This window comes from Equus quagga, chromosome 2 (genome assembly GCF_021613505.1).
Source record: "Equus quagga isolate Etosha38 chromosome 2, UCLA_HA_Equagga_1.0, whole genome shotgun sequence".
NCBI classification, from domain to species: domain Eukaryota; kingdom Metazoa; phylum Chordata; class Mammalia; order Perissodactyla; family Equidae; genus Equus; species Equus quagga.
The window spans coordinates 169,163,518-169,179,425 of NC_060268.1; the positions used below are offsets into that span (position 1 = coordinate 169,163,518).

The 15,908-nt window shown below is 46.5% G+C and overlaps 1 protein-coding gene across 3 annotated transcripts in view; it reads right to left on the reverse strand.

Moving 5' to 3' along the window:
* GFRA1 (GDNF family receptor alpha 1) overlaps positions 1-15,908 on the reverse strand; it is a 211,836-nt gene that overhangs the window by 46,988 nt on the left and 148,940 nt on the right. For all 3 annotated transcript variants that reach the window (XM_046654232.1, XM_046654234.1, XM_046654233.1), the window contains one exon: positions 13,467-13,803. In XM_046654232.1, coding sequence (XP_046510188.1) covers positions 13,467-13,803 — 337 coding nt within the window. The remainder of the gene's footprint in view (positions 1-13,466; positions 13,804-15,908) is intronic.

Below are 15,908 nucleotides of genomic sequence, written 5' to 3' on the forward strand. Positions count from 1 at the left end.
ATGCTCTCTTAAGAGCACTGATGGAGTTTTCCCACAGACCACATGACATGCGATACTGCAAGAGACTGAATGCCCAAACAGATATGTATAAGAATCCAAGAATCTTCCGATCAGACACTAGATGTGTAAAAGAATAAAACAATGCCACACTTCTCCCTAAATTATTTTGTTTTGGACAATATCGTGATTTTAATAAAAATATGTTCTGCTATTTATGGTAACATGTAATGGGCTTCTTGGAGTTATTATTATTATTTTTTTTTGGTGAGAAAGATTGGCCCTGAGCTAACATCTGTTGCCAATCTTCCTCTTTTTTTCTTGAGGAAGACTGTTGCTGAGCTAACACCTGTAGTAATCTTCCTCTATTCTGTATGTGGGACACCACCACATCATGGCTTGATAAGCGGTGCCCGGTCTGCACCAGGGATCTGAACCTATGAACCATGGGCTGCTGAAGCAGAGCATGTGAACCAAACCACAACGCCACCGGGCCAGCTTCTTGGGGTTATTTTATTATTTTTTAAAGATTGGCTCTGAGATAACATCTGTTGCCAATCTTTTTTTTCTCCCCAAAGTCCCAGTACATAGTTGTATATCCTAGTTGCAAGTCATTCTAGGTCTTCCATGTCGGACACCGCCTCAGCATGGCTTGATGAGTGGTGTGCATGTCCGAGACCAGGATCTGAACCAGTTAAGTGGAGCGCACAAACTTTGCTGCTCGGCCACGGGGCTGGCCCCTCTTGGGGTTATTTTTAAAAGAAGTAATAACTACACAAACATTTCTTCACCTTTGATTCCCAGTATGATAAGTATTGATAGATTTAACCCATGCAAACTTTGGGATTCTCAGTAATTTTTAAGATTGTAAAGGAGTCCTGAAACCAAAAAAGTTTGAAAACCAGTTTTAACGAGAAGTGAAATATGTTTGGTAAAGGGCACTCAGGCTGTATCTTGACAAGATCCAAAGAGCTTCTATTTAAATTTTTTGTTTTAAAATGAATAAATAAAAAGTGAAAACAAAGTCACCTCTAGTATCCAATGCCACACACCCTGAGCGTCATAGCAAAATTATGCGGGCAGTTTGCAAGGTACGCACACTTCACTTCATGCAGAAGCAGACAGCACTGCATATGGCCCCCCGGCTCTGCAGCCGACAGACCCTCTGGGCTTTTGTTGCAGTAGCATCACTTGGGCGACGGCAGAAGCTTTTCAAGACCACACCACCTCCTCCGTGACATGGGGATGACTATGACAGCCCACACTTTTGGGGCTGTGGTGAAGTGCTCAGCAGAGTGCCTACACACAGTAAATGGCAAATAAATGTTGCTCTCTTCATCATCACCCTCATCACCATCACTGTTGTCCACACATTCCTACAATGATGTCCCTGGCTCTGCAGATTCTGGGCTCCTGAGTCCTGTACAACAAGCCATGCTGCCCCCGGTTGTGGCTTGCTTCCTAACAGGATGATGGCATGATTCACAGCACAGAACCACCCAGAGGAGAGGGACGTTCAGATTCAGTGGCACTGAGTCAGTGATTGCCCTTTGCTGGATCGCTCGCATCACTGACTCAGACACAAGCACCTCTAAGAACCCTTTATTCGCAGTTACTCTGGGTCACTGAAGCAGCACGTGCCCCAAGAGGCTGCCAGTGGTCCCCCCACTGCCTATTCAGTTTAAACAATGGTGTATCTACCACTCTAGGCCCAACAATCTCGTGGCCAGCTCTGTTCACGTCTTACTGTGTCTCTTTGTATGTCAATAATTGTCTATTCTGGACAGGAATGTTCTTGAAATGACACATACTCCAAACACCTCGGGACTTTGTCTACTCCCGCCTCTGCCCCCCCAGTTTTCCCTAATGGTACAAAACTGAAAAGATGGTGATGTATAAAGCTTAGCAACATGGCCTCACATAACGGCGTTGGCATTTTCACATGCGGCTTAGTGCTGTGGGTGTGTGCAAGTGTAAAGCAGTAAGAATCTACCCCCTCCACCCACGAATCCTAGTTTAAAGGTCTCTGTCTGCTACTGGGGGAGGGGAAATGTTACATTTGGAATCATAAGCTTTCTTTGTCCTCTATGATACAAACTTGTGGAAAGAGTGAGGGAGAAAGAGAGCCATATTTATTGAGTGTTTCCTGGGGTAGGTGACAGGCACTGTGCTCATGCATCTGCAGAGCTACCTCATTTAATCCTCACAGCTGCCCTGTGAAGATGGAGTCATTAACTCCATTTATTGATGCAAAACTGAGGTCTCGAGCTGCCCACGTCCCAGAACTAGCAGAACGAGGATAGAAGCCCAGGTGCGCCTCACTCACAAACACATTGACAGCAACTGAGGAAGGCAAAAACAAACAAACAAAAAGAGTCCCAACTCCTTCTTAGAGTGGCATTTTTCACATTGATGGTTCTTTTAAATTCTTGTTTTTCTTGAATGCAAAATTTTCTGCATAATTAATTGCTTTTGGAAATTACAGAGCAATTTCCCATTCACTGAATTGGAAAAGCCCAGTAGAAATGTAAGTGCCAACGTGACTGCAGGATCCCTAACTGGGAGTAACGGCTTGGGGGGACGTTTTGGGGTCTCCCTGGGTGTAGCAGGACTCCAAGCCTGGCTTTGAGACTCGGGTGCTAATTACACAGGACAGTCAGCTGGTGACTGAGGGGGCGGATTTCCCACCCAAAAATGAGTGGGACACAGGTTATGGGTGCTTATGTCAACTGCAAACCATGTACGACCGACAGAAGAACTCTTATCTCCTGTGGGGACCAGGGTAGGGAGGTCACAGCCGCAGTTTATGGGACTAGCATGCCAGCCAGCATGGGATGCCCTGGGACCTCGCAGGCTGTTGGTCTGGATGAGGGGGCAGCTCCCTAGGAATACTGAGGTCTCCTATTCTTCCATTCTTTTGACCCCATTCCTTGCTCAGTGGATAAAACACATTCGAAAAAAAGAGCTGTATGAAATGGAAGCATGCCCTGCCCTTGGAATTAGGAAAAAAAGAGATCACAAAATCTATCTGGCTGCGTTTAGGTCTGGCTTGAGGGACAAGCTAGTTTGCCTGTGAACTGCATGGGTCCTATTTGTGAACAGCTGCTGGGCAGAACAGAAGGGTCCCTTTGAAGAGGAACAAGATGCATAGAGAAGCAGAGGACATCAATTGGGGTGTCTCTCAGCTGCCTGCAGTCTTGGACAAGGTGGTCTGAAATCTAGAGTCCCACAGACCCCCTTCAAGTTCCCCATCCACTCCCATTTCAGCACTTCTGGAAATTATTCCAGGTCTCTCACCCACCACATCTTTTACCAGGAGGTTTTCCTGTGATTAATGGAATGGGCACAGGGGAGAGAGAAGGTAAGAAGGCAAACAACTGGATGACCCCAACACGGTGACACAACCATGGATTATTTAGAGCTAGTTGTCACCCTGTGACAGCAAAGAATTCACCTCCGGTGAGATACACAGCCAGGTCCCTGATATCAGCTGCCTTGGGGTAGGTGAGGGTTGAAGACTCTGAACTCCAATGACAGTTCAGCAGAGAGTTATGGAGTCCAACCAGGCAAGTGGGAGCTCCTGGGAGATGGGCACATGACTTCCATTTCTAGGACCCTCAAGGTCAAGAAGACTTTGCTCAATAAACGTGCCCGAAGTGAATTATTGAGTTAATAATAATAACCAGAAAACCAGTGTGGTCTGAGAGGATTTTTTTCTTATTTGTAGAAACGACTCTTGCAATCAGTAAGCTGTCACAGAGAAACCACTCTGTAATAAGCAATGAGTGTTCAAAAGGAAATTAGATAAAGTAAGAACTTAATGAGCATGCATTACCAGAGTAGCTTTTTAAAAATTTTTTTAAATGATGCTAAGAGGCTGTGATGGACATTATGTCCTAACTCTCTGTGAAAACTGTCTTTAAAACTGATGCTGTCTTAGTTACTGAGCCATAAAGAGTGTCTAGATTCAGAGGCTGGCCGGAGTTATCACTCTGCCTGTCTGGAACTAAAGGTAGTAAGGCTGAACAGTGTAAGAACATTGTATTCTTGTCATGAAAGAGAACCATTTGGAAATAGTGACAGAAACCAGGTTTTGGAGTTAGAAAGACCAGGCTGATTCCAACTCCTCTACATTGGAGCTGGGCAGCTCCACTGGTCATTCCCCCGTGGGGCAGCTGGGCTAATTAAAGATCACATTTGCAAGGTGTGTGCCCAGTGCTGCTCATGATCAAAACCCAGTAAACAGGTTGTTGTTTTGCCTCCCAGGACTTCTTCAAACCCACAGCCCTATGCCCCTGTCTGTTACTCCTAAGGCTACTCTCTTGCATGCTGCTCATCCTTCCAGGCCAGCTCAGATGGCCGCTTCTCCCGGAAGCCTTGCTGACCTGCCAGGATGGGCTGGCCATTCTCACTTCTGTTCTCCCGTAGCACTTCTTACCTTCCTGACCACAGACTACCATGCCAGGCTGCAATGATGGTATGTGTGCCTGCCTTCCTCTCTGCACTATAGGTGAGAAGCCTGATCTTTACTCCTGGCACAATAACTACAGGATGGAGGGATGGATGGGTAGATGAATGGGTAAGTGGATGGACAGATAGATGGGTGGACAGATGGATGGATGGACAAATAGATGAATGGATGTATGAATATATGGATGGATGGATGGACGGACAGATGGATGGATAGACGGATGGATGGATGAATGGATGGATGGATGTTTTAAATTTATTCATTCATTGACTCATTCAGCAAATATTTGTAAGCACAGAATATTGTTCAGGTATAGTTTTAGGCACTTGGGATATATACCAGATAGAGCCCTGACTGTGGATCTTATATTCTAGTGAAGAAAGAGTAAATAATAATCAAAATAAATAAGTAAATTATATAGTGTGTTAGAAGGTGATAAGTGTTTTGGGGAAAAAAATGAGAGCAAGATAGGAGAATTGGGAATGTGCAGGGGCTTGCAGTATTAAATAGGGTGGCCAGTGTAAGCCTCATTAAGAAGAGATTTAAGCAGATTGGGGGTGAGGGAGTTTGCCTGGGAGCATCTGGGGAAAGAATGGTCCTGGCAGAGAGAACAGCTAGAGCAAAGACCTAGAGGTGGGACATGCCTGGTCATTCAAGGACCAGCAAGGAGACAAGTGTGGCTGAAGCAAAGGGAGCAGAGGCAGGACAATCAGAGAAAAACAAGATGGGTGAAGGGCAGGAGGACAGTCCATGTGGGGCTTTGGGGCCATTGAAAGGACCCTGCCTTTGACTCCAAGTGCCTGGCTATATGAGCCTTCCATCTCCATGTGGACATCCTTATGCCCTGTGGACATGGTCTTGGTTTTCTGAGCCCAGTACTCCTTCCCTGCCTTCTGGTAGTAGTCTCTGCTGACCCTGGCTTCGACTGGGCCACAGCATACTTTCCCTTTGGCCGCAGTGGCTGCTCCAAGGATGGGTACACCATCTAAGCATGGCCAATCAAAGTTCTCACTTGGGATTTTTTTTAACAGGATTTGGAGGATAGGGTCTCTATCTCTGCGATCATGAGGTGACAGGTTAAATGTGTGGAGCTGCTGGTGGCTGCGCTCAGAGAAATAATATAAGAGACTGAAGCAGACAAGCAGAGGAGAACAGAGAGTTGAGAGTGTAGCTCACGGTGGCACTGAGCCCTCAGTCCTGACTGTGTCCAACTACTCTCCCCTCCAGTCCTATGAATTAATACATAATCCCCTCTTTAGTCCTAGCAAGCTTAAGCTGGGTTTCTATTGTGGATCAAAAGAGTTCTGATAAACACACTCCACAAATGCAGCATGGCCAAAACAATTCATCGTCTTCTTCCCCTGCCTCCAACCCAAGAGACAAGTCTGCCCTCTTTCCTTTGTTCCCCATCCTAGCTACTAACGCCATCACTGCCCCATCACCAGGCTGTGGAGGCCCACATCATCCTCTGTCTATGCTGGGTGTTCAATAAATCACCAAGTCCTCCCCTCCATGGTGCCTATCAAGTTTCCCAACTTCTCACCTGTTCTCCTGGCCACCTATCATCTGGTCCATTGTAAGATCCTCCTACCTGGTCTCCTGGCCTCGCCTTGCTCTGATCCTCCCTCTGCACTGCCATCTGAGAGCTCTCTGAAGCCCGGCTGATCATGTCTCTCATCCTCATAAACCTTTGATGGATAAAATCCAATACTTCAACATGGCACTGGAGACCCCTAACACCTTACCTTTATATCACACTGATTTTTCTCCCTCTGCCTCTAGGACAGTCCCCAGGCCCCTACCTCCCACCCACCACTGCATCCCCCTTGAAACTAAGCTGTCTTTCTTCTGCTTGACTTTCCTTCCTTCTCAGCCACTGACGCCTGGTTTGAATATGGCTCCTAAGATCCTCCACTATGACACTTTCTCCCCCAAAGAAATGTGGGACTTCCTCTTTGGGCTTCCTGGACAGACTCAATTCCGTTCCTTTTCCATCCACGTTCACACTCAAAGACAGTAAATGACAGTTCTGGTGCCAAGACTCCATCTGTCCGCAAGGATCTAATAACCAACAGAATGTGCAAAATGTAAAGACAAGGAGTCTCTGATTCTTTCTGTCTCAAGGCCAAGAGTAGCAAAAATGACCTTGGTGTGGATGAGAGCAGGCGAAGGAAGGGGTGAGGAAAATGAGGCAGACACTGAGCTTGGGCAAGTGCAGGGAAGGGGCTGGCTGGAGCGAGAGACTACGGAGTAAATCTGGACAGGCGTTTTTAGCGACAGGCTCCAGCAGGAACAGACAAATGGCTTCACACCCGCCTCTGCCAAAGGAGAGATACAGAAAGAGATACGAGGCGACAAGATAGAGCAAGTTGTAGCAGGCTCCCGCCTGATTCACAACTCGAGTTACCCCTGTGAGCCAGGGAGAATGGCGAGTTTTGACACTGCTCAGCTGGTGCTGAAGAGCCACACGTCTGGACACACAGGCTGGGGGCGGAGGGCTGGGAGATCCAACAAGAACCATGCTCCTCCCTGCCTGCTGGAGTCAAAGGCAAAGAGGTGGCAGCAGATGTCGGAGGATATCCTTGCCCTTCTCTCAGGATCTTGATGAACCTGCTGCACACAGGCAGGAGCCTCCCGGCATGAGTCTGGGGGGCTTCCGGGGCAGAGACGGGGTAGCAGGCAGCTCGTGCAGGTGCAGTGCATTAAAAACGAGCCGCTCGGCACTCTGAATCCGTTGCTAAAGACACTCGTGTAATCATTTGAAATGAAAACTGCTCAAATGAACTGGAAAATGTTTTACTTGTATTTTCTCACATTCCTGAACCTTTCTTTCCATGGTTCAAAAGTTTGCATTGTCTAACTGCTGATTTCCATTTGTGAATGAATCAGTGTAAAATAAAATTAAGTGCCAAATTAATCTACCCATCTAGTTTTAGGCATTAATTATCCTCTGAGCCATTTTCTCCTGCACTTGCCGCATGTCAAGACAAGCCCAGATATAGTGATGTAGAATCCAGTTTTCAAAACAGGAACTCAGCCCAAACAGCGGAGGACATCCTTGATCTCTAAGACCCACAGTTTACTGTGCGAAAGGGGTCTGAGTCCAGGCAAATGAAACACATTCCTCACCTTTTAAAGGAGCACTAACACTGTCAGACCAGATAAGTTACCAGAGCAGAAATTTGCTGCATGGTTTTGTGACATGTTTCCCCAATTGTCCCAGCTAACAAATTAACAACAACACATTTCCTCTAAGTATAACAGGGTCAGCTCTAGTGTGGAAAATGTGGAGCTGTCTAGGGCAGAATTTTGAAAAATTACATATGCTGTTTTTCTGGAACTGTACCCCAGGAGATCTTCTTGGCTTTGCTAAAAATCCCCCAGGTCTGCAGGATACAATGATAGGATCCTCAGTCGCTGGGGAAAGGTAGAACCATATAATTGGTGACTTGATCAAAGCCACCATTCTTGGAAACTATGGGGACACAGAAGCTGGGCACCTGGAGGAGCAAGTATATCTCCAGTGGGGCCAAGAAAGCCTTGGAGACAGAGGGCACAAAGGCCCTGATCCCTTCCCTTTTGAGGTTCAGCATTATCAGAATCTTTCTAAAAGGAATGAGATATCCTTGACCAAGTACTGTTTCAGCCTTCAAAAAGCAGTATGTGACAACACTGGAGGAACCTGGAGGACTCTCTGCTAAGTGAAATTGTTACCCTGGCCCTGGCCCCATAAGACATTAACCATAACCCTGGTCAGAACAAACCTAACACATTCTTTTTAGCTTACAGGAAACCACAAAGAGAGGAAGGAGAAGATGGCTGAGACATATAGTCGAAACCAGTTAAAAGTGGTTGAAGGCAACATGGCAGTGAGACTTGACCTGACATAGACACCGAAGCTCATTATATGTTCATTGTAATACATTACCATATTATGGAACAAACCCATTGTCGCCATGACAGTTCACAACTGCCATGGCAATGGTAAGATATAAACCACATAAGGAAAGAAAAGAGGTGGCATGTTTGTTTCCCCAAAAAGCCTGCCCAGCTCCCCAAATATCTATGAACATTCCTCCCCTTCATTACTTTGACCCCTTATAACAGCTGCTGAATCGCCCCAAGAGCTGAGAAGTTGATTCATGAACATAGCCCACTTCTCCATTCTTTGGCCATTGAATGAAGCTTGTGCTGTTGAATGCTCAGCTTCAGTTTCATTTCAAATCTGTGACCCCAAATGGAAAACAATCCTCTGAAGAAGAAAAGGGCTGATTGTGGATTCGAGGCCCACCAGCCTTGGGCCCTTTCTTGGGTCCCCTATGATTGTGGGTTCAAGTCCCAACAGGGGGAAGCAAAATTGGTGACAAAATAAACCAGAAACAGAAGGACAAATACTGCACGATTCCACTTAGATGAGGCATCTAAAACCATCAAACTCATGGAAGCAAAGAATAGAATTGTGGTTGCCAGAGGCTGGGGGAGGGGGGAAAGCAGGGAGTTGCTGATCAATGGGTATAAAATTTCAGTTACACAAGATGAATAAGTTCTAGAGATCTACTGTATAATATTGTGCTTATAGATACTGATACTGTATTGTACACTCAAAAATCTGCAAACAGGGTAGTTATCATGTTAAGTGTTCTTACTACAATAAAATTTTAAAAAGCAAGCAAGCAAATACAACACTCAATTCCACCTACGATGCACTGCCAGGAAAGGGAGAGTCTGGGATACTATGTGTTCAGTTGGAGGGCTGGCTGTGGCTGGAACCCCTTAGAACCCAGCCCCCTGGGCAAAATGTGGTGCTTGGGAACTAGTGGCCACATACTGAGTATGAACTAAGAGTTGTGACTCTGGCACCCAAGGATGCAGCACCTCTGCTGCACATGCAGAATGACCAAGAGGGATAGAGCCACTGAATCACCAAGCATCCTCCAGGCTGTTCACAACAGTGACGTGGTGTGGCAGCAGCTATAGTCACAAGGCAGGTTAGCTGGTCGGTAACCTCAAGCTCCCTCTTTGTTTGGCATTGCAGGCAGAACGGGCTTTGGAATATAATTCTGTAATTCATAGATGAAAATAGGTGGGGACATGCTCAAGAGGAAGATGCTAGACCTCTTGGTGATAAAGAATAGCTGAGGTGTCTGAGTGATTAATCAGAAAAATAAAAGAGATATGAACATATTTGTAGCACCCTGAACCAGTGCTCAAGTGCTGAGCTGATTTTGGAGATCAGAGTTTGGGATAAAGGAAGTAAGGCACAAGTTTAAATTCTGCATATATAACAACTTGCATCAGGAATAAAGGAATATGCTTCCTTTAAGGCCAAACTCAGTCCTGACATCCTTCCAGGCACTAAGGAAAGCAACCAGAGGAAAACTGGCAAGGGAGACGCTGTGCTTCAGGGGAAGAATGGGAGGCTTTTAAATTTCATCACACCCTTCTAATAATACCTCCACGTTTGCTTTTCTGTAGACAAGCTTGAAGGCCTGAACAGTCAAGCTCTCGCCTCTCCCCAACCACCCCGAGAGGAAAGGAACCTGTCAGCTTCCCTAAAAGGGAAAAGGGAAAAAGAAAACAAAGTCAAAAGGGAAAGCTAAAGTTGCATCTCCTCTGTTTGAAGGCACAAGGCAGGAGAAAGACAGGTTTTGCACAGAGGCACTGTTGGACCCTGGGGGAAGGAAATCTATGTGCTGCGAGTTGGAAAACATTAAGTGCAGGGAAGTTTTAATGAGCTTGAGCAGCTCTTTGATAGTCGCTGATGTTGAGATGGAAATGGAGCATTTGAAAATGTGAGCTTTCGAAGAATATGGTTTTTAAGAAGCGATTTTCCCTCTTGCTATCCCTTTGCTTTGGGGATATTCAAATTAAGCCTTAAGTCTTCTCATCAGCAGTACCTCCCTCTCTCTGGATGAGGATGGGTCATAATGTGAAACCCCCCAGAAGCCCCAGCTCCAGTGAGTACTAGCTGTTGCTCTGGGTAGTAGTAACTTCAAGGGCCTCCCTGAGATGGATAGAGAAGGGATGGAATAAAAGGCATAAAGTTAAAGAGAAGATTAACAAAATCTGATGGAAGAAAACACCTAGCTGCCTACATTGCACCTTAAATTACATTTACCACATCTGACAGTGAGGGGGTAATCATGAGTAATAAGTCCAGGCTTTGGAAAGAAATTATGGGCTAACTAACTTAACGACAGCTAACACCAGAGGAAGTCACTGATTCACCTTCCCAGGGAAGACTCAAGACAGGGTATAAAACCCATCAATCACGCTGAGACAAACCTCACTTGGTAGAGCCCCTGGATAGTCTAGGATCTGGATTCCCAAACAGCCTCCGCGTTCTTCCCAGAGCTAGAAATGTGTCAGTAGCACAAAGGCTGCCTCCAGTTACACCTTCCAGTCCAGCACACCTTCACCCCGCTGCATGGTGGCTGTTGTCACCACATCCCGACCTTGATGTGACCAGGTGCAGTCAGTTACTAGGCAAGGGCCATCCCACTGCCTCTTGTTGATTTCTGCCCCATTAGGTGAGGCTACTTTATGCTACTGTCTCAACACAAATGATTCTTGGAACCTTCCTGCCAGTTCAGTCTGAGCCCCAAACAGAACCCAAACCATCCTGTTATCTGTGGGTTCCTCCTGCCACCTCCCCCCGAACAAGCCAAGTTCCCATACTCAGCTATTTCTCACTAGAGCTCAGCAGGAAAGCAATCTGATTTGACTAATTCACACCAACCCTCCAAGGAGTCTCTGTTTTAGAAGAGAAGGCCAGGTAATGCAAATGAATCACTCAGGATGGGCTTTCAGCCTGTATGGGAGATGTCACGGACCTCCTCTGGACCTCACGTGCAAGATGAACCTCATGAGAAGAGAAAGAAAAGGCTTCATCACCACACCCTCCCCCACTTCCCAGCTAATGCCCAATGGAGAAGGGCTCACCCATTGCTCTACTCCCTCCCCGAACTGCTTCCCGTCTCCAGGCCTCCTGGCTTGGACTCATCAGTGGACAGGATAACGCCTTACTGTAGGGACAGTGAGGAGCTGTAGCTGTCTGCCTTTAAGCCAAAGACGACCCTGGAACCCAGTCCTACTCCTAGCAGAGGGATCCCTTCTACTCAATGATGTGGGTTTCAGATCCAGGGGTCTTCAGAATCTCTGCTCCTTCCCACCCTACACCCTGAGCAAAGCTCCTACAGCTTCTCCCTTGTGTCCTGCTCCTCAGGCACATTCAACTGTAGCAGGGGGTTCTTTGACTCCCTGGTTGATTGGCTTCCCCAGGTCATGACTATGCAGAGACCTTCTAGCACAGCAAACCCTAATCCTAGTCTGCAGTTAAGAGGGTCTCCATGGAACAGGGGCACGGAAGTGAGAAAGAGTCCTTGATGAAGTTGCATTTCAGGATCACCTGAGTCCTCCCAAGACACAGTTGGTCATCTGAGTACTTCCTCATACAGTAGGTCACCTACTTTCAACTTAAAAAAAAAGTGGAGGGTCATTACTCCCAGAAAATCTTCAGCATGAGAGGGTTCTACAGATAATGAGAACTGTTTTGGGTGAGGGGGCGGGAGGTGGGGAAGATTGTCCCGCAGCTAATGTCTGTGCCAATCTTCCTCTATCTTGTATGTGGGACATCCCCACAGCACGGCTTGCTGAGGGGTCTGTAGGTCTGTGCCTGGGATCCGAGACTGCAAACTCTGGCAGCTGAAGTGGAGCATGTGAACTTAACCACTATGCCACCAGGCCGGCCCTGAGAACTTTTATTTTTCTTTACTCACTATTACAGCTAGTTTAAGGAAAGAATGAGATCCCATTCTACCATAATAAAACTTAAATTGACCAGAAATTCAGCTCACCAGACTCCTCAAAATATCAAACACTTTTTTTCCTGCTCTCTACTTTTTAGAAATAGGAAGCCTATAAGAAAACAAGCACATAGCCACATCCTCACCTACTTGTCCACCTGTGAACATTTATTGAGTGCACAGAATTTTGTCAGAGATGGCATTTGAAGCCCCCTGGCTCTACCCTGGGGATAAAGTACAGGTGTTGTCCAATATGATGCCCCATCTGAATCTCTAGCCCAGGATCCATTCTGCACATCTGAATGCAGCACCAGCATCGCCTCAGGCTGCAAAGAATCAAGCTCTGCTTATCAAAATCTACTTGCTTCAATCAGCAACTGAATTCAACCCAAAGTTCTGGAAGGACACATATCACATTGTTGACAGGGACGGTCGGAAGCGAGCGAGAGCAGAGCAAAAGCAAACTTTCTCTTTCCCACTACACCTAATTTTACATTGCTTCTTTTTTTAAAACACATAGAATGTGTTCATGAGTTCTTTCCAATGTTAAAATAAATTAATACATAGCAAAAGGAAAAGGAAGCAACTGTTTTCAACATCACAGCCCAGACTCGACAGGGTGTCTGAGACCAGGAAGCACAGCTGACAAGGAAGATGCCCACTCTTCCTGCCCACATAGATGACTGAATGGCCCAGAACAGACCCAGGCATTCTGGAAGTTCTCCTCTGCAGGGTTGGACAAAGCTCAATCCCTCTCACTGGTCTCTTCCAGTTTTCTGACCTTGACAGTCAAAAGCCTCCATATTTCCAGTCCAACCGTCCCCTGACTTACTTAACCCCTTGCGATCCCTGGCAATGGCTCAGGCTTGCCAGGTAGGCAGATGCCTTCAAGTTCACCTGGCCTCAGGTGACCCTCTGTGCTTACTAAGCGCAGACACATTTATCTCATTCTAGCACCTCTCCAAGCTTGCCCAGGTTAAAGATAGGAACCTTCCCCAGCATGAGAGCCTGACCAGCTTCTGAAGAACCGTGTGTCAGATGCAGAGGTCAGTTTCCGGCTGATCCATTCAAATGACTGCCCTCTTCTCCCTCCTGCCGTCCATAGAAACACAGAAAACGGGAGCTTGGCCGCTGAAGCAGCCGCAAAGGTTCTCCCTGCTGCCTCATCAATCACCCGGCTGCGGCACACCTACCTGCAGATGTAATTCGTCTTGCAGGAATCCTGCAAATTCAAACAGTTGGGTTTCTCCCTCTCCTCATAGGAGCACACAGGCACGATGGTCTGCCGCCTCCGCTCAGTGCAGGCAATGTCCTGGCAGGAGCAGAAGAGCATTCCGTAGCTGTGCTTGGCCGGAACCTTGTCAAAGAACTGCCGGAGGGCCTTGTGGCACTTGCGCCGGTTGCAGACTTCGTTGGACATGCTGGTGGTACATGGGGTGATGTACGCGGACCTGTACTTCTTGCAGGTGTCGTCAAGGTTGCAGGCCTTAGCGGCATCAAGGCAGTTGTTCCCTTTGGGGATGTGCTCCACTGCAAAAGGAGAGAAAGGCAGGTGTGATCATGGTGCTGGCACCTGGGCTGCTCACATCTTGTCTGTTTTAACTGTGATCTGGCCATTTACCTGGCAGTGCTGGGAGCTCTGTTTCGAAGCTAATAACTTAATGAGTTCATGACAAGGAGGAAGTATTAGGAGTGCAAAGGCTGGGAGCCCACGGCAGCCCACAAGCTCCTAGCACTCTCTTAGATATATAATTAGGAGGTATTGAGTGGGCCAAAGGAGCTCAGGCACCTGCCCAACTATGTATAAACAAGGCAACAGGAGAATAAGTCTCCAGCTCCTGGTTGGTAAACTGAAATTAGGATAAAAGAAAAAAGCAACAAATTATATACTTGTTCATTATACAGTATATAAAATGATATGCTGAATGTAAGTATAATTACCATGCAATCCTCCAGGAATATAATTATGTAATAAATGCATATAGTACATGCTAATTACTATATGATTACAGAGTAATTACATGGTTATTTGAGCCCAGAAGACAAAATATTATGCTAGGCTCTCTAAACAGGAAGAAGTAACTACAGTGATGCTGTATTTAAGTTCCACCTCACAGCCCACTGGAAGAAAACCAGAATAAATTACATAAAAATTTGCAAACCTCAATTACCATTTAACTTACCACATACAAAATGTGAGATCTATGAGTATTGAGGTTGCAGATTAGAAAAATTCAGCTAGAATTTTGGTTAGAATTTCAATGGGCTTACAAACCATAGGCCTTAGGAATCTCACAAAACATACGCTGCCTTCTGCCTAAGCCCTCTGTGCTCATGCTGTCAGAAAAACCAGGGCCGTCCACTGCCAGGCTGCCCACTGTGTGGCCTGGAGGGAGAGCATGACAGAGGCAGGGCCTACTGGAGTGGCTGCATGAGCTGTCCAGGGCCAAGCCCAATGGGCAAAGTTAAAAGATGAGCGACCAAGAGAAATTAAACTCAGTCCCCATGATACAGGTATTTTCCACAGGGAGGGGAAGTGATGGAAAAACCCTCCAGAGCCAAGTTATAAGACGGTCCATGGAAAATTGATAATTAGGTGTAGCAGTGACCCACCCCCCAGAGACAGCAGGGAGGTGGCAGACAAGTGCCATACAACTGAGAGGTTGGATCCTCAGCAAGTTCCTGTTTTGGCCACCCCTTCTTGGGTTCCGGAACCATCTTTCATTCTCTTGATGCCCCCAGTGGACCGGGACCATAAAGGCATTTGGGAAATTACAAGAGACAAGAGAACTGACAGGAGAGGAGAGAGTACGGGGGGGTTACCCTGAAAGACAGGGCAGAGCATTTAGTCTATGTGCTAATAAATAAATAAAGGGCCCAAGGAATATTATTCAACCTTAAAAAAATAAGGAAATCCTGCCGTATGTGACAACATGGATGAGCCTTACGGTCATTGCGCTAAGTGAAATAAGCCAGTCACAGGAGGACAAATACTCTATGATTCCACTTACATGAGGTGTCTGAAACAGTCCGACTAACAGAAGCAGAGAGTTGAATGGCAGTGGCCAGAGGCTGGGGGAGGGGGAATGGGGAGCTGTTATTCAAGAGGTATAAAGTTTCAGTTGTGCAAGATGAATAAGTTCTAGAGATCTGCCGCACAACATCGTGTCTATAGTTAACAATACTGAATTATTCACTTAAAAGTCTGTTAAGAGGGTAAATCTCATGTTAAATGTTCTTACTCCAATAAGATAAAAAACAAGTACAGGGCACATGAAGCAAGTCCACCATTTCAGGGAAACAACTCTCCCTGTCCTACGGATGATGTGCCTCGCTTTAAGAAAACCCAACATGCAAACATCGGAAATCACAAAATTACACCCTGCACCATGAGCAGTATTTTACTGTGCCCCAGGTTCATGTTTCTGCCTACGACATCTGAGTCTAACAATTTGCTGGGAAAGGCAATCAAGAAGACATTCAGCCCTTCTTGAGTGAGCAGTGCAGGAAGCCAGCAGCTGCACACACATATCCCCGCTGGTGTAACAAGCACAGCTGGTGCATTTTCTCCATCATGACCTTCCTGAACCAGCTTCTCTCAGGCTCCTCTATTTTCATACACAGCCTCCTCAGGA